General features: G+C 45.0%; 1 protein-coding gene across 3 annotated transcripts in view; it reads left to right on the top strand.

Moving 5' to 3' along the window:
* The window catches only part of LYRM4 (LYR motif containing 4), a 151,733-nt gene that overhangs the window by 27,692 nt on the left and 98,685 nt on the right, over positions 1-25,356 (top strand). For all 3 annotated transcript variants that reach the window (XM_073676671.1, XM_073676670.1, XM_073676672.1), the window contains exon 3: positions 4,429-4,549. In XM_073676671.1, coding sequence (XP_073532772.1) covers positions 4,429-4,549 — 121 coding nt within the window. The remainder of the gene's footprint in view (positions 1-4,428; positions 4,550-25,356) is intronic.

The following is a 25,356-nucleotide window of genomic DNA, read 5'->3' as shown; positions in this document are numbered from 1 at the left end:
CTGCCGATCACCCAAAGAATGAGCATTTGGCTTGTTCATTATGTGAAATAATCTTTTGTGTTGCATTAAAGATCATCATTGTCAGCAGCGCATTGTCCTGTGTAAACAGGACTTGTGCTACCGAGAATCATGGCAGTCTGTTTGCATTGAAGGATCATAAGTGCACTTCTAAAGCCAGGTCAGCCTGTGTAAAGAGGCTATTAAATGACCGCAAACAAGTAGCTGATCGGCGGTCATTTAGTGACAAAGGTCATCGCGTATTGATGCACCTTAAAAGGGTTGTCCAGGTTTGTGACGACTTTTGAATCCTCACAGCACACAAATAATGCACTGTCAGGATTGCCGGCCCCAGGAACGGGCATTCATGTGACTGCAATATGCATACTCCCAGCCATATTTTCATTGGATGTGCGCGGCCTCTCTCAGTTCACTTGTATTGAGCAAGGGCATGTACGTCTAGTAGGAATGTGGCCAGAAGTATGCATATTGGAAAGTCACATGACCAGCTTCCGGCACCAGAGAATCCTGGTAGCGCACGCTGTGCGCGATGTGAGGGTTCAAAAGTCTGCAGACACATAGAATGACTGCAGACTTTTATCACAAACCTGGACAACCCCTTTAAGGCTACAGGTTGATATTACATAGGGTTTGAGTCTGATCTGTAACCATGGAGACACAAAGGTTTACATTGGAGCTCTAAACATGAAATGGTCGTTTTTTTAATGCAAAGTTGCTTAATTTTTTACTTTAGTCTTCCTTTGAGAAAAAAAGTAAGTAACTGGGTGCAAAGGTGGATCCACCCTCTACAGCTGCCCATGGTCCTAACTCTATTACAGTATAACGGAGTTGTCCTTCCAGTTTCCTTGTCTTGAGACCTTCTTGGTGCATGAGTTTCCCAATATGTTGTTTACTTGAGAAACTGCCAAAATCCTAAAAAAGGATAAAAAAAATATTAAAGGCTTGATGATTTCCTGATGGACCATAAAGAAGATGAGCGGGGTTATTCTAAACTGCTGATGTAACGGAAGCGTTGTATCACTGGAGATGGGGATTTTATAGGACACATATACTTTGACCATTTTGGCAGCTCAGCAAAGTGATAAACCTAGTTTGATTAGAGGAGAAGGTTATGTCTTTGGATTCGCGATGGCGCCAAGATAATGATAATTCTCAACATCAGCCATAATTATTTTCCTTCCTCATTGAACATAACACAAACACGATACCCTTTATCCTTTTTATATTGAAAGCTAAACATTTCATCTTTACCGGGAACAATAAAACTCATCCTAAGGTAGCAGCTGTTTAATGAGTGCACTTCCATATTTAATAAATTCTATTAACAATACACACCCAAGTCACATTCTAGGTGAACGGGCCCTAATTAAAAGCACACACCATCTGCTGGAGCATGGCAGCAGGGTGGCACACCACCGCCAGCATGCTCCCTGGGACTCCATATGTATTATGCATGAGCCGTGTCTGGAAAATGTCAGTGATCCCATAGAAGACATCCTGGAAGCTGCTTAGCTCCATCTAATGGGCACATCTGTCATTAATCCCCCTTTTGAAAATAAATGGCAAAAATCTTTTTCTTTTATGCAATATCAACAGTCGGGATTAACCGTCATTAGGCAAAGTAAACTGGTCACAAAATGGGATTTTTTATTTTTGTTCCTTTTGGGCTTTTTTCTGAGTTTTATTTTAGCTGTTGTTTGATACTAAGGGATTGACAATTCTATTTTATATCAGTGCAGTATCAAATGGAATAAAATGCATTAGTTATTATTATTTGTCAGAGTGTGCAGTTTTATATGCTTGCATGGGATTGTTTTAGTTTCAGGAAAAAATATCATTTATTAATGCTTCATAATTAAAAAAAAAAGTAAATAATACCTTTGACGCCTTTAGCTGCTAAACTGAATATTGTAGGAGTAAAAAAAATGTTTAATTGTCAATTTTAAAAACCTATAAATAATGTTATAATGGAAAGTATTTAATGTGTGCAGTGCCCCTCATCTCCTTACTCCTTCTGATTCGTCCTTTCCTGTTCCTTACAGCTCGTTGGAGAACTTTAAAGGGAACCTGTCATTCTTTTCATGTTGCCCAAACCACATTCATCAAGAATTAAAGCCTGGTTGCAGCCAGGTATAATTTTTTTCTGAAACGCTCTGAAATTTGATAGTACACATTAAGAGCCTTTTTCCTGCACTTCTGTAGTTGATTGACAGGTCTTTTCCATGTGTGTACATAGGGATAGACCGGCCCAGGGCGGCACCAGACTAGTCTTGTGTCTGCCCATAGTGCCTGGGTCTACAAGCTGTTTTCTCTGAAACGCCGGAGTGTTTCAGAGACAAATATGCCTGGCTGATACTGCGCAGCCGGTCTCTGATTCATACCGCCTGTGGTTTGGACAGCAGGAATTGAGTGACAGGTTCCTTTTAGAAGTTTGCAGTTGTATGCACCGAGGGGGCAGTTGACTATAATGGTGCCAACAGTGTGACATGCATCGTTTTCATGCATATAAGCCTACTGGAGATGGACACTCAGACGCAGTCTACTATGTATGGTTGTCCACCTCCAGTAGGCGTATACGCCTGAAAATGATGCACGTCACAGCACACGTTGACTTTATCGGCACCACTGTAGTCAATGGCCCCGTCAGCGCATACGTCTGAATCCTGTTTTGCTGGAGTACGGACACAAGCCCCGATGGGACCAATCGTGTTTTAGAACTCTGCTGCATTGTGCTGTTCCTCTGTTTTACTAATATAAATAATTAGAATGAAAATGACAACTCTGGGGGCCATGTCCCTAAACAGTCTTACATTGTCCAATCATTACTGCTAATGCCAAACTTTTTAGGAACTCACCCTTTTGTCCAGTTGTCAATTTATTCATAAATTTCTAGTAGAAATAATAGAGGAACAACACAATACGCCGATCTATTTTATAATTATTATTTTTTTATTATTTTGTGGGGAATACTGTACAAGTATTTTCTATGATAGACATGTCACTAGTGGTGGCAGGTTCTTCTTAAAACTTTCCACGTGAAAATTCTTTACAACTCTGGGAGGGTTCAGACTTTCCTTACAGCCAAGCGCCCATGAATCTGTTACTCCATCCATGGTTGTTAGTTCTGCTCCAGAGCTTTTGCCTGTAGAGATACTAATGTACTGTTACACATCTCCCATTGGAATTATTTGGATATGACCTTTTATAAAAATGTTAGGCAGGCATTCTTTCTTTCCATTGCAGTGCACTGGACTATGGTCTATGCTGCTGTTGGTTCTTCCCCATCCTTAGCAAGCGATGGGCTTTCTTCATAGGCATTTTTTTTACAGTTTTTGAGATCTTTCCTTCTGCTTTGCCGTCATTCAATAGGAACTCTCGCTGTCCACTTTGTCCTCCTCATGTGATGGACACAGGTACTCTACTGCGATTGGGGCTCTTTGTTCTCAGCGGTCGTGATTTCAACCCACCCGAAAGTGAGCAGTAAAAATTCCCGTTGAGTGACTGCAAGCAGAGATCTTGAGAACTGCAAGAAATTACCATTAGACAAAAATATAATTACCCTTTTTGCCAACACCAGAGCACTCCTTAGCAATGAGACCCCATACACATTTGCCTGTAGAATAACTAGCTATGATCAGTCAGGTGACCCTAAGGCCATTGACTGTCAGGTGACTTTAAAGGGAGGTCATCACCATTTTCCTGACTGCTGCAGCTAATCACAGACTTCAGTTCTGAAGCGATGAGAGTTTGAACTGCTAATCAAAAGTTGATTTGGTTAAGTCATAACATTCCCTGGCTTTGGCCAACTTTTGCCAGACAATTTCTACATTTGAAGGGTTGACTATAAAGAAAAGCAGAGACATGCCAGTTATGCAACCAAAAAGAGCAGTCTGCTATTTAAAGGGGTTATTGAACTACTTTTATATTGGTGACCTATCGTGGTAGTCCGACACATGACACCCCTACTGTTCAGTTGTTATCACCGGCGGTGGCAAGATGTAAACAGTGTACAGAGAGGAAAACCTCAGCTCCGGGTACTGTTTAGTGGCTACTGCCAGGTACTGCAGAACAGCTCCTTTTGGCTGCTTAAAAAAGCTAATCTTGGGGGGTGCTGGGTGTTAGACACCCAGTGATCTTATCAGTAGTCATCAATACACTGTGTGGCTTTGCTGCTTACCTGCAAAATTGTGGTGCCGTTAATACATAGACCCTAATGAATGCAGCATTTTGCTGGTAATCAAGAACATTGAGGTAGAGGGTGAGTTCCATTCACATTAGTGGACAACGCTGGACCACACTCATTGCAATAAAAGCAGTCCTGTCTTTTTTTCTCACACATCTTTACTTTAGGAAATCTTTGCTTTTTTTAATATACATGGTGAATATTGTAATTTGTTGTCCTATTTCCAGAACATACGCCATCAGAAGAGTAAGAGATGCTTTCAGAGAGAAGAAGAATGTTGATGATTTCCATGAGATACAGTCTCTTATGTACCGGGCCAAAGAAAACCTGGAGGTCATTCAGCGTCAGGTAAGACCAACGCTATGTGCCTATTCACATGTTGTCTCCGGTCTTTCACCTTCTATGAAGAGACCAGTGATTTCTGCGTTACCATATAGTTTTGGACATAAGCACAAAAAGAGACAAATGCTAGGCCATCAGACTTAGGAGCAATAGTATGTACTCTCTTTAATGTTTCAATTTGCTACACGTTGGTAGTGCCTGGGAAAGGCTACAGAGATGTAGAATTTTAATGGCTAAGCCAGCCCCCTTCTCTGTATATGCTTCACAGTAACAGAAGAGGTCTGGCTTAGCTAATGTAATGCGCCAGTCTGGTGGCCCTCTCCTAACCCGGCGTTAGTCATGTGGAGACACACTGAACTCTATCCTGTGTCATACGCAGGCCGGTAGTGGTGGTGCTGAGGCTCTGGATCACTGACAGCAGGTCGTTGGTGGAGCTTTAACAACCATAGTATATGAGTAAGTTGTATATATACTACTTGCATCAACCTCTGAGTGTGGAACCTCTCATCTTCTGCAGCAGCACGGTGATCGTCAAACGCCTATCCTCCATTTCATTATCTATCGTGTGCAGAAGAAGGGAATCTTCTATCTGCTGGAGGACTGAAGTGGCTGACACTAACACAGGCTTTTATTGGAGTTGTGACCATCACAATGCCATCAGGCGAGCAGTATCTCACCCCTCATCCCTACATACCATACAATATCACCCTATGGGTATTGGGCACTTGTCATCTTTTTTACTTTCCATATAGGTGATCTTGGCACATTAAGCACAAAGGTACAAATTTGTTCAGTCTAAATGATAAGGTACAGTTAGTTTAAGTAGCATCATTGCTGACCTCAGCCATTGGTCATAGCTAAACATCTGTTATAATAGACTGATTCCTTGGAAGGAGCAAAATATGCCATATTGAGGACATCTTACAGTGCGGGGGGGGGGGACAGATCATTATTAAACAGATGTAAAATGAGTAACTGGTGGATACAAAAAAAAATGATACGTTGTTTTCTTAATTATGTTATAATCTTTTCATTTTAAAATAAGGCATATCGTAGCTCATAATATGAACTCTACATATCCTATAAGTGCATTCACATATATGATATATCATTGTCCAGTCTTTGATCTGCTTGATCCAGAAACAAGTGGTGGAAAAATTAGTCGAAACGTTGCATGCAATATTTTTCTATGGCTTGGCAATCCATTATTTGTTACAATTAATGCCACTGGACCTAAAAATGATGTTGTAGAAAACTCTGTGATTAGTTTTCTCATAAATTATTTTTAAGTAAAAAACTGATTGGCTGAACAATATATATTATGGGCCTTAAGAAACGGTTTGGTAAGTCTCGATGTATCACGAGCCATGTAAGATGCATTAAAGGGTATTCCTCTACTTTAAAGGGAACCTGTCACCTGAAAAAAACGCTATTAACCTGCAGATATGGGGTTAATCTGCAGGTTAATAGTATTGTGAACCTGCCCGGCGCCAGAACTTGGACACCCGCTGCCTGGAGGAAATTAACTTTATTCTCCCCGGCAGCGTTCTGGTTTCAGTCACGGGGGCGGTGCCAGCGCTGGTTCAGTCACCGGTCAGTGTATAGCGCACGGTGACTGACTGCCGGCCCTAATGCTGAGCTGCGGTCAGTCAGTGATAGAGGGTGCGGTTACAGCTGCCGCTCTATATAGACATAGAGCAGTGACTGAACCCGTGCTGACACTGCCAACTTGACTGAAACAGGATTGCTACGCTGAGGAATAAAGTTAATTTCCCCCTTGGCAGCGTTGGTGTAAGTGCAGTCGCCGGGCAGGTTCACAACGCTATTAACCTGCAAATTAATAGTGTTTTTTCGGGTGACAGGTTCCCTTTAAAAGTAAATTGGAATGGGCCGAGGGTGGTGGAGTAATAAAAAAAAGTCGTATACTCACCTCCCGGACTGACATTGCTCCTTCACATTCACTACTGTATTCCCCTCTGGACTAGGGACATCAACATAGGGAAGAGACATATTGTGAACACTGTAGCCAATCAGCTCCCATTGATTGACTGCAGCCTCTTCATTCCTTCCAATAGGAAAAGACACAGCTACTCTAGCTTCTAGAGAGCATCTATTAATTCCAGGGCAAGCTGTGACATAAATGTGCCAAATGGGACAACCCCATTTAGGCTGTGTGCCATTGTCACATATACCCCACTCACATGCTCTGGAGAAAATCTCTACATTTCTTTACTCGTGCAGGAGATGAAAAACAACCATACTCAAAGGGTGAGAAAGCTCCTTCTGCACGAAAAAGCTATTGACGAGCAGCATTGAATGACAATAGAGCTATTTCTCAAGCACATCTATAGCACATCATTGGAAGAAATTCAAGTGTCAGTCTCAGAATTTTGCTGCAGATCCTAGACATTAAGTTAAATATATATAAATATATAGCTTTTTCTGTAATGAGCTGCAATCCTTGACATGCTCACAAAAGAAAACATTACGCTGTTTTACAGCAATCACATCAAAGATTTCTAAAAGTAGAACTGAATAATAACTATCATGATGCAGCAGTATTAATTTATATGTAGGGCATCAAACCTTTTATGTCCAAATATACATTATATGGTCAAAAGTATATGGACATGTGACCATTACACCTATATGAACTTGTTGCATATCTCTTTCCAAAGCTACAAGTGTTAATAGTGTTGAAGGTTTTTTTGCAGCTCCTGGGATAGTGCTTCACAAAATATTGGGAGTATGTCTATGGGAATTTGAACCCATTTAGCCAGAAGATTAAAGGTCAGACACACATGTTGGACAGGAAAGTCTGGCTTGTAGGGATGAATGGACCTGTGGAAGTTCTGGTTCTGGTATCCAACCCGAACTGTAGTCCAGAGAAAATATTCTCTCTCTCTGTCTGTTTCTCTCTCCTCTCTCTCTCTCTATTCTCTGTCTGTCTCTCTCCTCTGTCTGTCTCTCTCTCCTCTGTCTGTCTCTCCTCTGTCTCTGTCCTCTGTCTGTCTCTCTGTCCTCTGTCTGTCTCTCTGTCCTTTGTCTGTCTCTCTGTCCTTTGTCTTTCTCTCTGTCCTTTGTCTGTCTCTCTGTCCTTTGTCTGTCTCTCTGTCCTCTGTCTGTCTCTCTCTTCTCTCTCTCTGTCTCTCTCTCTGTCTCTCTGTGTCTGTCTGTATCTCTCCTTGTGCCTCTCTCCTTGTGCCTCTCTCCTTGTGCCTCTCTCTCTCCTTGTGCCTCTCTCTCCTTGTGCCTCTCTGTCCTTGTGCCTCTCTCTCTCCTTGTGCCTCTCTCTCCTTGTGCCTCTCTCTCCTTGTGCCTCTCTCTCTCTTTGTGCCTCTCTTTCCTTCTGTCTCTCTCTCCTTCTGTCTCTCCTTGTGCCTCTCTCTCCTTGTGCCTCTCTCTCCTTGTGCCGCTCTCTCTCCTTGTGCCGCTCTCTGTCCTTGTGCCTCTCTCTCTCCTTGTGCCCTTCTCTCTCTCCTTGTGCCTCTCTCTCCTTGTGCCTCTCTCTTTGTGCCTCTCTCTCTCTTTGTGCCTCTCTCTCTGCGCCTCTCTCTCTGCGCCTCTCTCTCCTTGTGCCTCTCTCTCCTTGTGCCTCTCTCCTTGTGCCTCTCTCTCTCCTTGTGCCTCTCTCTCTCCTTGTGCCTCTCTCTCCTTGTGCCTCTCTCTCTCCTTGGGCACCTCTCTCTCTCCTTGGGCTCCTCTCTCTCCTTGGGCGCCTCTCTCTCTCTCCTTGGGCGCCTCTCTCTCTCTCCTTGGGCGCCTCTCTCTCCTTGTGTGCCTCTCTCTCTCCTTGTGCCTCTCTCTCTCCTTGTGCCTCTCTCTCTCCTTGTGCCTCTCTCTCTCCTTGTGCCTCTCTCTCCTTGTGCCTCTCTCTCTCCTTGTGCCTCTCTCTCTCCTTGTGCCTCTCTCTCTCCTTGTGCCTCTCTCTCTCCTTGTGCCTCTCTCTCTCTTTGTGCCTCTCTCTCTCTTTGTGCCTCTCTCTCTTTGTGCCTCTCTCTCTTTGTGCCTCTCTCTCCTTGTGCCTCTCTCTCCTTGTGCCTCTCTCTCCTTGTGCCTCTCTCCTTGTGCCTCTCTTTCCTTGTGCCTCTCTTTTCTTGTGCCTCTCTCTCTCCTTGTGCGCCTCTCTCTCTCCTTGGGCGCCTCTCTCTCTCCTTGTGCGCCTCTCTCTCTCTCCTTGTGCGCCTCTCTCTCTCCTTGTGCGCCTCTCTCTCTCTCCTTGTGCGCCTCTCTCTCTCCTTGTGTGCCTCTCTCTCTCTCCTTGTGTGCCTCTCTCTCTCTCCTTGTGCGCCTCTCTCTCTGTCCTTGTGCGCCTCTCTCTCTCCTTGTGTGCCCCTCTCTCTCTCCTTGTGCGCCTCTTTCTCTCTCCTTGTGCGCCTCTCTCTCTCCTTGTGTGCCCCTCTCTCTCTCCTTGTGCGCCTCTCTCTCTCCTTGTGCGCCTCTCTCTCTCCTTGTGTGCCTCTCTCTCTCTCCTTGTGTGCCTCTCTCTCTCTCCTTGTGCGCCTCTCTCTCTCCTTGTGTGCCTCTCTCTCTCTCCTTGTGCGCCTCTCTCTCTCCTTGTGCGCCTTCTGTCTCCCTCTCCTTTTGAAACACTTCTCCAAGTTGTTCAGTACAGATGGCATTGTGACTTTGTGCAGGTTGCTTGAGTTCCTCCTCGACAAACTCACAACATAAGGATCTTCCCCAGAAGGTTGCCACAAAGCAGTCATCTAAAATCTACACAAAATCCTGTACCATTAATCCTCTTCCATTAAATGTTACAGTAGTCACTGTGCAGTCTGGCAGGTAGCATATTCTGGGCATCCACCCAACCCAGGATCGACGATCAGCCTGAATCACTCTGAAGAACATGTTTCCAGCACTTTAGAGTACAGTGGCAATGTGGTTGGCATCGATTATGGAGATCGTAGGCTCGTGTACACCTGATTAATCATGGAAACCTTCTTCATGACGTTTCCCACATACAGATGTTGTGCTGTTCTTATTTACAGAGGTCGTTTAGAATCCTGTAATGAGATTGTAAAAAAGGACTGGCAATTTTTATGTTCCAAGCTCAACAGGACAGATCAGAAATGTAATAAGCTGATGGCTCCCTCCTAAGAAGTGTCTCATTTAAAATGACTGAACTCTTCATGATGGGCCAGACTATGACTAATTTTGTCTAGGGGGGTTGCATTACTGTGTGCATGATTTTATGCACCTGTTTGCGATGGATGTGGCTAAAACGTCTAAGTATGACAATTGGGGGGATGTCTACTTACTTAAAGCTATATACACTGTGTGCTCAATTATTACGAAAGTATTTTGACCATTTTAACATTTTTATGCAGATTTTCCAACTCGGGCACTGTATAAACTTGTATGCTTATTGGCTGAAGCAGATCAGGTGATATGTATTTGTGTAATGAAGGAGGGTAAGGCCTAAGGATAAAACACCAAAGTGTGCAGAATTATAAGGCAGGCAAAATGGGACAAACATTTGAAAAGTCAAAAATTATTACGAGTCTTACAGAGGGTTGCAGCACTCTTGAAATTAATAAGATATTGGGACGTTATAATAGAACCATCAAAAGTTTTGTTGCCAATAGTCAACAGGGTCACAAAAAATGTGTAGAGAAAAAAGACACACAATAACTGCCAAAGATTTGAGAAGAATCAAACGTGAAATGATCAGGAAGCCATTATCCTCCAGTGATGTCATATTCCAGAACTGCAACCTCCCTGGAGTGCCCACATCTACTAGATGTTCAGTGCTCAAAGACATGGCCAAGGTAAGGAGGGCTGGGACCTGACTACCATTGAACAAGGCACATAAGTTGAAACATCAAGACTGGGCCAAGAAATATCTGAAGACAAATATTTTCAAAGATTTTCTGGACTGATGAGATGAGGGTGACTCTTGGCAGACAGAATGGATGGGTCCCTGTCTGGGTCAGTAACAGGCATAAACCTCCACTTTGACTCCAACACCTGCAAGATGGAGGTGGGGTACTCTTATGAGCTGGTGCTATTAAAGTAGTTGGACCTTTTCAGGTTGAAGATGGACTCAAAATCATGTCCCAAACCTACTGCCAGTTTTTAGAGGACACTTTCTTCAAGCAGTGGTACAGTAAAGTCTGGATCTTTCAAGAAAACCATGATTTTTCTGCAGGACAATGCTCCATCACATACATTGCAGTGGCCAGTGCTTGGCTGCCAGTAAAGGCCTTAACGATGACAGAATAATGACATGATCCCTTCCTCACCTTACTTATACCTTATTGAGAACTTTCTGGCCATTCTTAAATGGGAGATTAACAGAAGGAAGACAGTACACCTCTCCGAACAGTGTCTGGGAGGATGTGGTTGGTGCTGATCAACAGATTAAGAAACTGGCAGACTCCATGGATGGAAGTCTTATGACTGCTATTGAAAGAAGTCATATTGATCACTGATATTTTTTGTTTGAAGTGTCAGAAATGAATTTTTTACATTTTCAGTTGTTTGGTTATTTTGCCTCACTGATCAAAATAAACAAGAGGGGAAAATTTACATTTTTAATTAAAAAAAACATCACAGGAAAGAAACAGCCTTATTAATACCAAGTTAGATTACAAATGCACTAGCAGGATGCAGCAGACCCCCATGATAAAGGCGGGGGCAGCACAGGTGCAAAATACTGATGCAAACAGCCACTCACTAGCCTACCAATTCATGGAGGGGGGTGGCTGCCCATTATTAAAATTACACACAGATGGGGCTTGTATAGGACGCCAGTCACACATATACATGTGATGCACGGTGTCTGTCTTACTGCCTATTGATGGCGCCTATACTATTAGATCAGGTGGCTGTCCAGCACTATATATAAGTGCACCCCATGAGGACAGACACCCCAGTATACCCAACCAACACTAAAGCACCTGGCAGCATCCTGCAAAAAAATGGAAAAATGTGCTATAAAAATTAATGTATAAAATACAATACATTACATGAGGTATTGGTCGATATTTTGGCCAAAATACACAAGCTTGCAATTCACGTCAAGGGTCCTCATACTTATGAGTCCTAATACTAAAATTAAAAACGGAAGGACAAAAGTTCAAAAAACATCACAGAAAAGAAACCGCTTTGCCAGCACCAGATCAGATTACCAATGCACTAGCAGGATGCAGCAGACATTTTTCATTTAGTAGCATAATAATTCTGCACACTAATAGTTGCTAAATAATTCTGCACACATAGATATATAGGGCAGCATGGTGGCTCAGTGGTTAGCATTGCAGCGCTGGGGTCCTGGGTTCAAATCCCACCAAGGACAACATCTGCAAGGAGTTTGTATGTTCTCAGTGTTTGCGTGGGTTTCCTCCGAGTTCTCCGGTTTCCTCCCACACTCCAAAGACACAGGGAATGTAGATTGTGAGCCCCAATGGGGACAGAGCCGATATTGTTTGTAAATTGACTGAATTGTAAAGCACTGCGGAATATGTTGGTGCTATATAAATAAAAAGATTATTATTATTAATAATCATTTTTATTTCTATAGCGCCAACATATTCCACAGCACTTTACATTTTAGAGGGGACTTGTACAGACAATAAAAGACATTACAGAATAACAATAGTCACATAAATCAACAGATACCAGGAGGAGAAAGGGCCCTGCTCGCAAGCTTACAATCTGAGGATTCTCCTAAGAAAGACAAAACCTCTTTTTTACTTTATTAAATACTCCGGTTTATTAACCTTTGGATTGACCGACAGCACTATAGTTGTTCAATGATAAAATGAATCATCAAAAATACTAATTGTCCAATAATTCTGCACACAGTGTAGTGTATATAGGGTATGCCATAAACATCTAATTAATGCTGCAAGGAAAGGAGAGGTGACTGCCGACGTGCAGCTGCTTCTCCATTACCTGTGGCACGAGACAGGACCTATCTTGAGACAGATGTAGGTGCTAGCTCTGAGACCTGCATTTATCAGACATTTATGGCCTAAACTATGAATATGCTAATAACTTCTGAGATGGGAATACCCCTATAAACATAGTTAAAGGGTAACTGTCAATATTACACATGAAAATTAGAAACTTTGTAATATATATTATCAGATAAATCCACTTTATTCTCTACCATGGCTGATCATTCATTCTCAGAATTCTCAGGTAAAATCTTTATTCAGTGAAGACAGACTTTTAAATTGCTGAAATAGAATCTTATCGGTAGTAACTGCTATCTCATATCTCGGTAATGTAACAATCTGTCTTCAATGAATACAGATTTTACCTGAGCACTAAGAATATTGAAATTTAATGATCAGTCCTGGAGGAGAAAGAAGAATTCTCTGATAAGATATATGACAAAGTTTTAGCATCACTTGGAAAAGTGCTTGACAACTTGGTCACACTATATAAATCCATGCAACCGGCATGGATTTATATAGTGTGACCAATTTAGTTAAAAAAGAATAAAAATGGTAAAAAATAAAAAAAAAACATTATACTCACCTTCCGATGGCCCCTGGTCTCCTTCTTCGGTGCGTCCGGTGTCTCGGACGGCTCGCAGTGGTGTAAAAGGACCTTCCATGACGTCATTTAGTCATGTGACCTGTCACATGACTGAATAACGTCATGGAAGGTCCTTTTACGCCATGGGGAGTCAAGACTTACCGGATAGAAGACCGCTCGGCCATCAGAAGTTGAGTATAATGTTTTTTTTTTTATTTTACAGGTACTATGGTACCCGGGTCTGGAGGTGAGTCTCCTCTTCTCCAGATCCGGGTACCATCCGCACATTGAATCTCTTAATATCCGCATGTGCACATGTAGTAATGCGGATATTAAGCGATTCAATGCAAGTCAATGGCGGCGGAAACGCCGCGCTCACGCAAAATAATCGGTAGTGCTGAGTATTTTTCTGCAATGATAATCCGCAGCGGAAATTTCCGCAGCATGTGCACAGCACATGCGGCTTATCATTGGGAACATTGCAGACCTTCTACCAAGCGTTCTTTAAGCTTTTCTGCGGCAGAATTGCCGCTGCGGAAACGCTTAAAAAACACATAGTGGGCGCACAGCCTAATAGTGTAAAGTTCTGATTCTCCAGTACTCTTGGGATCTGCTCCCATGCTCATGACTGCTGCAATGGGAATGGTTTTGTTATTTGCCAGGCTAGCAGCATCGGGTCCTGGACTAACGGAATTTTGCTATGAAGTATATATACATACAGTTAGGTCCATATATATTTGGACAGAGACAACATTTTTCTAATTTTGGTTCTAGACATTACCACAATGAATTTTAAACAAAACAATTCAGATGCAGTTGAAGTTCAGACTTTCAGCTTTCATTTGAGGGTATCCACATTAAAATTGGATGAAGGGTTTAGGAGTTTCAGCTCCTTAACATGTGCCACCCTGTTTTTAAAGGGACCAAAAGTAATTGGACAGATTAAATAATTGTAAATAAAATGTTCATTTCTAGTACTTGGTTGAAAACCCTTTGTTGGCAATGACTGCCTGAAGTCTTGAACTCATGGACATCACCAGACGCTGTGTTTCCTCCTTTTTGATGCTCTGCCAGGCCTTCACTGCAGTGGCTTTCAGTTGCTGTTTGTTTGTGGGCCTTTCTGTCTGAAGTTTAGTCTTTAACAAGTGAAATGCATGCTCAATTGGGTTGAGATCAGGTGACTGACTTGGCCATTCAAGAATATTCCACTTCTTTGCTTTAATAAACTCCTGGGTTGCTTTGGCTTTATGTTTTGGGTCATTGTCCATCTGTAGTATGAAACGACGACCAATCAGTTTGGCTGCATTTGGCTGGATCTGAGCACACAGTATGGCTCTGAATACATCAGAATTCATTCGGCTGCTTCTGTCCTGTGTCACATCATCAATAAACACTAGTGACCCAGTGCCACTGGCAGCCATGCATGCCCAAGCCATCACACTGCCTCCGCCGTGTTTTACAGATGATGTGGTATGCTTTGGATCATGAGCTGTACCACGCCTTCGCCATACTTTTCTCTTTCCATCATTCTGGTAGAGGTTGATCTTGGTTTCATCTGTCCAAAGAATGTTCTTCTAGAACTGTGCTGGCTTTTTTAGATGTTTTTTAGCAAAGTCCAGTCTAGCCTTTTTATTCTTGATGCTTATGAGTGGCTTGCACCGTGCAGTGAACCCTCTGTAGTTACTTTAATGCAGTCTTCTCTTTATGGTAGATTTGGATATTGATGCGCCTACCTCCTGGAGAGTGTTGTTCACTTGGTTGGCTGTTGTGAAGGGGTTTCTCTTCACCATGGAGATTATTCTGCGATCATCCACCACTTTTGTCTTCCGTGGGCGCCTAGGTCTTTTTGCATTGATGAGTTCACCAGTGCTTTCTTTCTTTCTCAGGATGTACCAAACTGTAGATTTTGCCACTCCTAATATTGTATCAATTTCTCGGATGGGTTTTTTCTGTTTTTGCAGCTTAAGGATGGCTTGTTTCACCTGCATGGAGAGCTCCTTTGACCGCATGTTTACTTCACAGCAAAACCTTCGAAATGCAAGCACCACACCTCAAATCAACTCCAGGCCTTTTATCTGCTTAATTGAGAATGACATAACGAAGGGATTGCCCACACCTGTCCATGAAATAGCCTTGGAGTCAATTGTCCAATTACTTTTGGTCCCTTTAAAAACAGGGTGGCACATGTTAAGGAGCTGAAACTCCTAAACCCTTCATCCAATTTTAATGTGGATACCCTCAAATGAAAGCTGAAAGTCTGAACTTCACCTGCATCTGAATTGTTTTGTTTAAAATTCATTGTGGTAATGTCTAGAACCAAAATTAGAAAAATGTTGTCTCTGTCCAAATATATATGGACCTAACTGTATGTGTTTTTTTATTATTTTGCACTTATTTTTTGGACTATTCTTATTTTTTTCCTTCTGTGCATATTCCACAGTTCCGAGCTGCTATTGTGTGTTTCTTTTTCCCCAATCATTACTCACCCCTATTCTTCTTGCATTAATATTTGCTTGAAACCTATTTGCACTCAGCAATCATTTTGAAGAAATGTTTGGAGCTAGTAAATGAATTGAATAAAAATCAGCATGATGGCTCTAGACTGAATTAAATCAAACTAGTCAATAGTACAATTGATTAAAAAAAATAATTGTACGCAAGGGATGCCATGTTTTTGTTTGACTCAACATGGTGCGCTAGCAACGATTTCTTCCATTGTATGGCAGTATTAATTAATTATAGTGAAAATATTAACGCCACAGTGTCACACTTTACATTTGCTGTGTGGGGGGTTTGTGTTTTTTCAAAGTCATTTATTGAGACAACAATGGGTGACATTTCTGAAAATTTGGATTCACCTAGCACCGTAGCCTACACAAGCTGTACCTGCTGAATATCACCAAAGGTTTGTCCAAACTTGATATTCTCATTTTTGTATGTCATACGTTTCTCAGTGCTTCAGAGTCTTTGAATCAGAGTATAATGCCTCAAGTCCACAAATACAAGAGTGATCATGAAGGATAAAGATATTCACTCCATATGCTGGATGATCCCTCCCCTGCAGGTTGCCCAGAATGTTCAAAATGGAAACTTCTCATCACTTCTCACCACCCTAAGAATGACACCAAGAAATGTGTAGATCTGCTGAGTTCTGTATTTCAATTTGTAACATCCTAGAAAGCAATGCTGAAACTAAGAGCTCCTTCAGATTTCAGTGATTTTTCTTGTATTCATAAAATGGTCCCAGATTAATCAGTGGTTTTATCAGAGTTCGGTCAGTGTCGGTTCTCACCAGCACAGAGTCTGGTCAGTGTCGGTTCTCACCAGCACAGAGTCTGGTCAGTGTCGGTTCTCACCAGCACAGAGTCTGGTCAGTGTCGGTTCTCACCAGCACAGAGTCTGGTCAGTGTCGGTTCTCACCAGCACAGAGTCTGGTCAGTGTCGGTTCTCACCAGCACAGAGTCTGGTCAGTGTCGGTTCTCACCAGCACAGAGTCTGGTCAGTGTCGGTTCTCACCAGCACAGAGTCTGGTCAGTGTCGGTTCTCACCAGCACAGAGTCTGGTCAGTGTCGGTTCTCACCAGCACAGAGTCTGGTCAGTGTCGGTTCTCACCAGCACAGAGTCTGGTCAGTGTCGGTTCTCACCAGCACAGAGTCTGGTCAGTGTCGGTTCTCACCAGCACAGAGTCTGGTCAGTGTCGGTTCTCACCAGCACAGAGTCTGGTCAGTGTCGGTTCTCACCAGCACAGAGTCTGGTCAGTGTCGGTTCTCACCAGCACAGAGTCTGGTCAGTGTCGGTTCTCACCAGCACAGAGTCTGGTCAGTGTCGGTTCTCACCAGCACAGAGTCTGGTCAGTGTCGGTTCTCACCAGCACAGAGTCTGGTCAGTGTCGGTTCTCACCAGCACAGAGTCTGGTCAGTGTCTGTTCTCACCAGCACAGAGTCTGGTCAGTGTCGGTTCTCACCAGCACAGAGTCTGGTCAGTGTCGGTTCTCACCAGCACAGAGTCTGGTCAGTGTCGGTTCTCACCAGCACAGAGTCTGGTCAGTGTCGGTTCTCACCAGCACAGAGTCTGGTCAGTGTCGGTTCTCGCCAGCACAGAGTCTGGTCAGTGTCGGTTCTCGCCAGCACAGAGTCTGGTCAGTGTCGGTTCTCGCCAGCACAGAGTCTGGTCAGTGTCGGTTTTCGCCAGCACAGAGTCTGGTCAGTGTCGGTTCTCGCCAGCACAGAGTCTGGTCAGTGTCGGTTCTCGCCAGCACAGAGTCTGGTCAGTGTCGGTTCTCGCCAGCACAGAGTCTGGTCAGTGTCTGTTCTCGCCAGCACAGAGTCTGGTCAGTGTCGGTTCTCGCCAGCACAGAGTCTGGTCAGTAAAGATTCTCGCCAGCACACACTCTGGTCCGTGTCGGTTCTCGCCAGCACAGAGTTCAGTCTGACTGAAACCAGGGGGGTAAAGTTCATTTTCTCCCCACAGCAATCGGCTAAGTGCGGGTGCCATGCAGGTTAATAACGCTATTAGCATAAATACCCTAACTGTGATGTGTAATTACTCAAAAAAACCTGTTTATCGTAAAATACAGAAATTTTATTAAGGAAATCTATTATAAAAACAGGTTTAAGTAACAACAATTAATGGAAAAAATGAATAGCGAGTAATATATATAGCTTGGTGCATGGGGTTGTTATAGTGAAGGTTCCATAATATGGGGACCAGATGCCAGAATCAAGAAGGGCTACTGGGGGGACAGCCCCCACGTGTATCGCTGCTGCAGGGCAGCTTCCTCTTTGAGCAGCGAGAATAAAATAAGAGCAAAAACTGACCACTTCTGACCTGGTGACAGGTCCTGTTTGATTATGTCTTGATGAATACTCTAAATAGTAGTTACCTAAAGAATCTACAAAGCGCCTTGTAGGGCTACACTTGATACACATGTACAAAGTGTCAGTGCACAGTCCCGTCAGTGTAGTGTTACTACATTTCATTAGTAGTTTGGTATTGGTGCAGTGGGCTCTGACTTCACACTGATGATATTGGACTATATATTATGTGGGTATATTAGATTTAGTCGTAACATACGTGCTAGTTTTGCAGAGCAGAGCCTCCCGATCTATAGTTTTTATATTTGGGATCTCTAGGTGCATATTATTAGTGCCAGGCAGGCCTAACATACGGTGCTATTAATCTATGTATAAAACTGCATTCTCCTGAATTGGACAGCTTGATAAAGATCCTAGTGTTCTGTACTAATAATTGAACAGTTAGTCCAGAAAAAAAAACCTGCTCGATTGATACTTTGATTGATGGCGTACCTGTGACTTTTTTGTTGCAGACAAATTGAACTGTTCTCCTATAATGCCATGAGTAATCACAGCAGGGGTGACAGCAGAATATTAAGAGCACATCTAAAACACTCGCTTGTACCTTCAGAAGGAAATGATGCAGCTGTTCTGCCTAATAAATAGCGTCTTTGAGCTGCACGAAAGGGTTAAAAAGTGTAATCACTGACTGCACTGCAGAAAAAAATGCACGTTAAATAAAGAATATTGCGTGTAAATGGAAGTGACATACAGGTGAGAACAGGGTCGGCTCCAGGTTTTTGTGGGCCCCGGGCGAAAGAGTCTCAGTGGGCCCCTTTAACACATACCACGATTCATGATGCACAGATACCACAGAGAAATATATACAGTACAGACCAAAAGTTTGGACACACCTTTTCATTTAAAAATTTTTCTGTATTTTCATGACTATGAAAATTGTACATTCACACTGAAGGCATCAAAACTATGAATTAACACATGTGGAATTATATACTTAACAAAAAAGTGTGAAACAACTGACAATATGTCTTATATTCTATGTTCTTCAAAGTAGCCACCTTTTGCTTTGATGACTGCTTTGCACACTCTTGGCATTCTCTTGATGAGCTTCAAGAGGTAGTCACCGGAAATGGTCTTCCAACAATCTTGAAGGAGTTCCCACAGATGCTTAGCACTTGTTGGCCCTTTTGCCTTCACTCTGCGGTCCAGCTCACCCCAAACCATCTCGATTGGGTTCAGGTCTGGTGACTGTGGAGGCCAGGTCATCTGGCGTAGCACCCCATCACTCTCGATCTTGGTCAAATAGCCCTTACACAGCCTGGAGGTGTGTTTGGGGTCATTGTCCTGTTGAAAAATAAATGATGGTCCAACTAAACACAAACCGGATGGAATAGCATGCCGCTGCAAGATGCTGTGGTAGCCATGCTGGTTCAGTATGCCTTCAATTTTGAATAAATCCCAAACAGTGTCACCAGAAAAGCACCCCCACACCATCACACCTCCTCCTCCATGCTTCACGGTGGGAACCAGGCATGTAGAGTCCATCCGTTCATCTTTTCTGCGTCGCACAAAGACATGGTGGTTGGAACCAAAGATCTCAAATTTGGACTCATCAGACCAAAGCACAGATTTCCACTAGTCTAATGTCCATTCCTTGTGTTCTTTAGCCCAAACAAGTCTCTTCTGCTTGCTGCCTGTCCTTAGCAGTGGTTTCCTAGCAGCTATTTTACCATGAAGGCCTGCTGCACAAAGTCTCCTCTTAACAGTTGTTGTAGAGATGTGTCTGCTGCTAGAACTCTGTGTGACATTGACCTGGTCTCTAATCTGAGCTGCTGTTAACCTGCGATTTCTGAGGCTGATGACTTGGATAAACTTATCCTCAGAAGCAGAGGTGACTCTTGGTCTTCCTTTCACGGGGCAGTCCTCATGTGAGCCAGTTTCTTTGTAGCTCTTGATGGTTTTTGCAACTGCACTTGGGAACAATTTCAAAGTTTGCCCAATTTTTTGGACTGACTGCCCTTCATTTCTTAAAGTAATGATGGCCATTCATTTTTCTTTACTTAGATGCTTTTTTCTTGCCATAATACAAATTCTAACAGTCTATTCAGTAGGACTATCAGCTGTGTATCCACCTGACTTCTGCGCAACACAACTGATGGTCCCAACCCCATTTATAAGGCAAGAAATCCCACTTATTAAACCTGACAGGGCACACCTGTGAAGTGAAAACCATTTCCGGTGACTACCTCTTGAAGCTCATCAAGAGATTGCCAAGAGTGTGCAAAGCAGTCATCAAAGCAAAAGGTGGCTACTTTGAAGAACCTAGAATACAAGACATATTTTCAGTTGTTTCACACTTTATTGTTAAGTATATAATTCCACATGTGTTAATTCATAGTTTTGATGCCTTCAGCGTGAATGTACAATTTTCAAAGTCATGAAAATACAGAAAAATCTTTAAATGAGAAGGTGTGTCCAAACTTTTGGTCTGTACTGTATATAGTACAATGCCGAAGATTTCACTTCTTACATTACATGAGCGATATCTATTGTAAATTCTACAACCGCTCAGAAACCGGCTAATTGCTCCACACAGTATACTGGCCCCCATGAAATGCTCCATAGAGAATACTGGTCCCCATAAAATGCTCCATAGGGAATACTGGCCCCTATATAACGTTCCATACGGAATACTGGCCCCCATAAAATGCTTCATACAGAATACTGGCCCCCATAAAATGCATCATACAGAATACTGGCCCCCATAAAACGCTCCGTACAGGATACTGGCCCCCATATAATGCTCCGTACAGGATACTGGTCCCCTTATAATGCTCCATACAGGATACTGGCCCCCATATAATGCTCCATGCTGGCTGTTCCCCCCACATAATGCCCCATGCAGGATGTCCCTTTCCCCCCCATATAATGCACCATGCAGGATGTCCCCCCCCCCATATAATTCCCCATGCAGGATGTCCCTTCCCCCCCCCATATAATGCACCATGCAGGATGTCCCTCCACCCCCCCCATATAATTCTCCATGCTGGATGTCACCCCCCCCTTTATAATGCCCTATGCAGGATATCACCCCCCTCTCTTTAAAATGCCTCATGCAGGATATAACCCCCCCGTTCTTTATAATGCCCCATGCAGGATGTCACTTCTCGCCCCCATATAATGCCCATGCCGGATGTCCCTTCCCCCCATATAATGCCCCATGCAGAATGTCACCTCCCTATATAATGCCCCATGCAGGATGTCACCCCCCCCATATAATGCCCCATGCAGGATGTAAACCCCCCCATATAATGCCCCATGCAGGATGTCACCCCCCCCCATATAATGCCCCATGCAGGATGTCACCCCCTCATATAATGCCCGGTGCAGGATGTCACCCCCCATATAATGCCCCTTGCAGGATGTCACCCCCCATATAATGCCCCATGCAGGATGTCACCCCCCCCATATAATGCCCCATGCAGGATGTCACCCCCTCATATAATGCCCCGTGCAGGATGTCACCCCCCATATAATGCCCCTTGCAGGATGTCACCCCCCATATAATGCCCCATGCCTCCATACATTTTTTTAAAAAAAAATCCAATACTCACCTCACTCCTCCTCACCTGCTGCCGCTGCTCAGGTCCGACCTCCAGCGTCGCTGGTGTCGCCCCGCTCTGCGCTGCCTGTGACGGCTCAGGGGAGGGCGCGGTGTAAAGACGTCACCGCACCCTCTGACCTGAGACGTCACAGGGAGCGCACAGTAGGAAGACAGTGGATCTGCGGAGGCACGGGAAGAGGTAAGTATCCAGCTGCCGGGGCCCTGAGCAAGCGGGGGAGAAGGGCGGACGCTGGCACCGCTCTCCTCCGCCCATAGACCGGCAGGGTGCCCTACCGCGAGTGGGGTCCCCACCTGCTCAGGGCCCCGTCACTTGGCCGGGTGTGCCTGGTGCAGTCAAGAGAATGCCAAGAGTGTGCAAAGCAGTCATCAAAGCAAAAGGTGGCTACTTTGAAGAACCTAGAATATAAGACATATTTTCAGTTGTTTCACACTTTTTTGTTAAGTATATAATTCCACATGTGTTAATTCATAATTTTGATGCATTCAGTGTGAACGTACAATTTTCATAGTCATGAAAATACAGAAAAATCTTTAAATGAGAAGGTGTGTCCAAACTTTTGGTCTGTACTGTATATTGTACCTGCCTGCCCTGCCTCTGCTGTGTATATTGTGCTTTCCCGACCTGCCTCTGCTGTGTATATTGTGCCTGCCAGCCCTGCCCCTGCGGTGTATATTGTGCCTGCCAGCCCTGCCCCTGCGGTGTATAGTGTGCCTGCCCCTGCGGTGTATATTGTGCCTGCCCTGCCCCTGCGGTGTATATTGTGCCTGCCCTGCCTCTGCTGTGTATATTGTGCCTGCCCTGCCCCTGCTGTGTATATTGTTCCTGCCTGCCCTGCCCCTGCTGTGTATATTGTTCCTGCCTGCCCTGCCCCTGCGGTGTATATTGTGCCTGTCTGCCCTGCCCCTGCAGTGTATATTCTGCCTGCCTGCCCTGCCCCTGCGGTGTATATTCTGCCTGCCCTGCCCCTGCGGTGTATATTGTGCGTGCCTGCCCTGCCCCTGCGGTGTATATTGTGCTTGCCCTGCCCCTGTGGTGTATATTGTGCCTGCCTGCCCTTGCGGTGTATATTGTGCCTGCCTGCGCCTGCGGTGTATATTGTGCTTGCCCTGCCCCTGCTGTGTATATTGTGCCTACCTGCCCTGCCCCTGCTGTGTATATTCTGCCTGCCCTGCCCCTGCGGTGTATATTGTGCCTGCCTGCCCTTGCGGTGTATATTGTGCCTGCCTGCCCCTGCGGTGTATATTGTGCTTGCCCTGCCCCTGCTGTGTATATTGTGCCTACCTGCCCTGCCCCTGCGGTGTATATTGTGCCTGCCTGCCCTGCGGTGTATATTGTGCCTGCCTGCCCTGCCCCTGCTGTGTATATTGTGCCTGCCTGCCCTGCCCCTGCTGTGTATATTGTGCCTGCCTGCCCTGCCCCTGTGGTGTATATTGTGCCTGCCTGCCCTTCCCCTGCTGTGTATATTGTGCCTGGCTGCCCTGTCCCTGTGGTGTATATTGTGCCTGCCTGCCCTGCCCCTGCGGTGTATATTGTGCCTGCCTGCCCCTGCTGTGTATATTGTGCCTGCCTGCCCTGCCCCTGCTGTGTATATTGTGCCTGCCTGCCCTGCCCCTGTGGTGTATATTGTGCCTGCCTGCCCTGCCCCTGTGGTGTATATTGTGCCTGCCTGCCCTGCCCCTGTGGTGTATATTGTGCCTGCCTGCCCTGCCCCTGCGGTGTATATTGTGCCTGCCTGCCCCTGCTGTGTATATTGTGCCTGCCCCTGCTGTGTATATTGTGCCTGCCTGCCCTGCTGTGTATATTGTGCCTGCCTGCCCTGCCCCTGTGGTGTATATTGTGCCTGCCTGCCCTGCCCCTGCGGTGTATATTGTGCCTGCCTGCCCCTGCTGTGTATATTGTGCCTGCCCCTGCGGTGTATATTGTGCCTGCCTGCCCTTGCGGTGTATATTGTGCCTGCCTGCCCCTGCGGTGTATATTGTGCTTGCCCTGCCCCTGCTGTGTATATTGTGCCTACCTGCCCCGCCCCTGCTGTGTATATTCTGCCTGCCCTGCCCCTGCGGTGTATATTGTGCCTGCCTGCCCTTGCGGTGTATATTGTGCCTGCCTGCCCCTGCGGTGTATATTGTGCTTGCCCTGCCCCTGCTGTGTATATTGTGCCTACCTGCCCTGCCCCTGCGGTGTATATTGTGCCTACCTGCCCTGCCCCTGCGGTGTATATTGTGCCTGCCTGCCCTGCCCCTGCGGTGTATATTGTGCCTGCCTGCCCTGCCCCTGCTGTGTATATTGTGCCTGCCTGCCCTGCCCCTGCTGTGTATATTGTGCCTGCCTGCCCTGCCCCTGTGGTGTATATTGTGCCTGCCTGCCCTGCCCCTGCTGTGTATATTGTGCCTGGCTGCCCTGTCCCTGTGGTGTATATTGTGCCTGCCTGCCCTGCCCCTGCGGTGTATATTGTGCCTGCCTGCCCCTGCTGTGTATATTGTGCCTGCCCCTGCTGTGTATATTGTGCCTGCCTGCCCTGCCCCTGCTGTGTATATTGTGCCTGCCTGCCCTGCCCCTGCGGTGTATATTGTGCCTGCCTGCCCTGCCCCTGCGGTGTATATTGTGCCTGCCTGCCCTGCCCCTGCTGTGTATATTGTGCCTGCCTGCCCTGCCCCTGCTGTGTATATTGTGCCTGCCTGCCCTGCCCCTGTGGTGTATATTGTGCCTGCCTGCCCTGCCCCTGCTGTGTATATTGTGCCTGGCTGCCCTGTCCCTGTGGTGTATATTGTGCCTGCCTGCCCTGCCCCTGCGGTGTATATTGTGCCTGCCTGCCCCTGCTGTGTATATTGTGCCTGCCCCTGCTGTGTATATTATGCCTGCCTGCCCTGCCCCTGCTGTGTATATTGTGCCTGCCTGCCCTGCCCCTGTGGTGTATATTGTGCCTGCCTGCCCTGTGGAGGGCGGATAAGAAAACTGCATGTGCCGACTTGCTGCACAGGGATAGAAGCAGCAACGCTTTACTCAGCAATGTCCATCTGTACAGGCTCATACTGTAAAAGCCAAAAGTACTGGAGGATGCCTCTAGTGGCAACCTGGTATAAAGACCTGAATAGCATGGGGTATATTATTGGGTTCTGGCAGACAATCTGCTCATCAGTGCTGTGTGTGATGGGGGTTGGATGAGTGACTTATTTCAGAAGTCAACCCAGCCCCCTTGTCTGTCTTCACATTGGCCATATTTACATACTAAACCTTTTTCTTTTTTTTTTGTATATAAATTATGAAATGTAAAAACTGGAAACCCTACAATAGATTGTGTCACCATTACAACACCTGTCCCCCATATAGCTAACCTCCCGGGTGATCATCTTTCCCTGCAGCGGGTGCTGCATTGGGCAATGTTGTATTACATGCCAATCATTAAAAAAACCAAGGTATTCTTTTTTTTTTTTTTTGTCTCAAATAGTCTACTATGTTCTTGTTCCCGTCTGAAAGGACGGATTCTTTTCAGAAAGAAGAATAAACTGAGTCAATTTGAACTCTTGTCTTAGCAGTCTATGGCTCCGTCGAGGTTACCTATGTATTTGGTTATTCGTGGGTTCCCCAAAATGTAATGCAGAAACACTTTGGACCTGATTCATTAAATTGTTTTTGCCATTTTTTTTGTCGTAAAACACCTTGAAATACCGCACAGATTTTACACAACTTGAAGTTGCACAAAACTGTTGCTACTTTTAGTGTTTTTACACCAGTCTAGCCCAGATCTGCCAACGTGGGTAGAACTTGGGTGGGATAGAGCGTGAGTCCTACTTTGCAAAGTCATCAAAATTTAGTCCACCACCTTAGTGGTCTAAATTACATCAGAAGTTTACTCCAGTCCCTGACTGGAGTAGCCTTTCTGGTA

Source organism: Phyllobates terribilis, unplaced genomic scaffold (assembly GCF_046119375.1).
Source record: "Phyllobates terribilis strain yellow unplaced genomic scaffold, ASM4611937v1 Scaffold_4__5_contigs__length_816908805, whole genome shotgun sequence".
NCBI classification, from domain to species: Eukaryota; Metazoa; Chordata; class Amphibia; order Anura; family Dendrobatidae; genus Phyllobates; species Phyllobates terribilis.
This window is presented reverse-complemented; position numbering and strand designations above follow the sequence as displayed.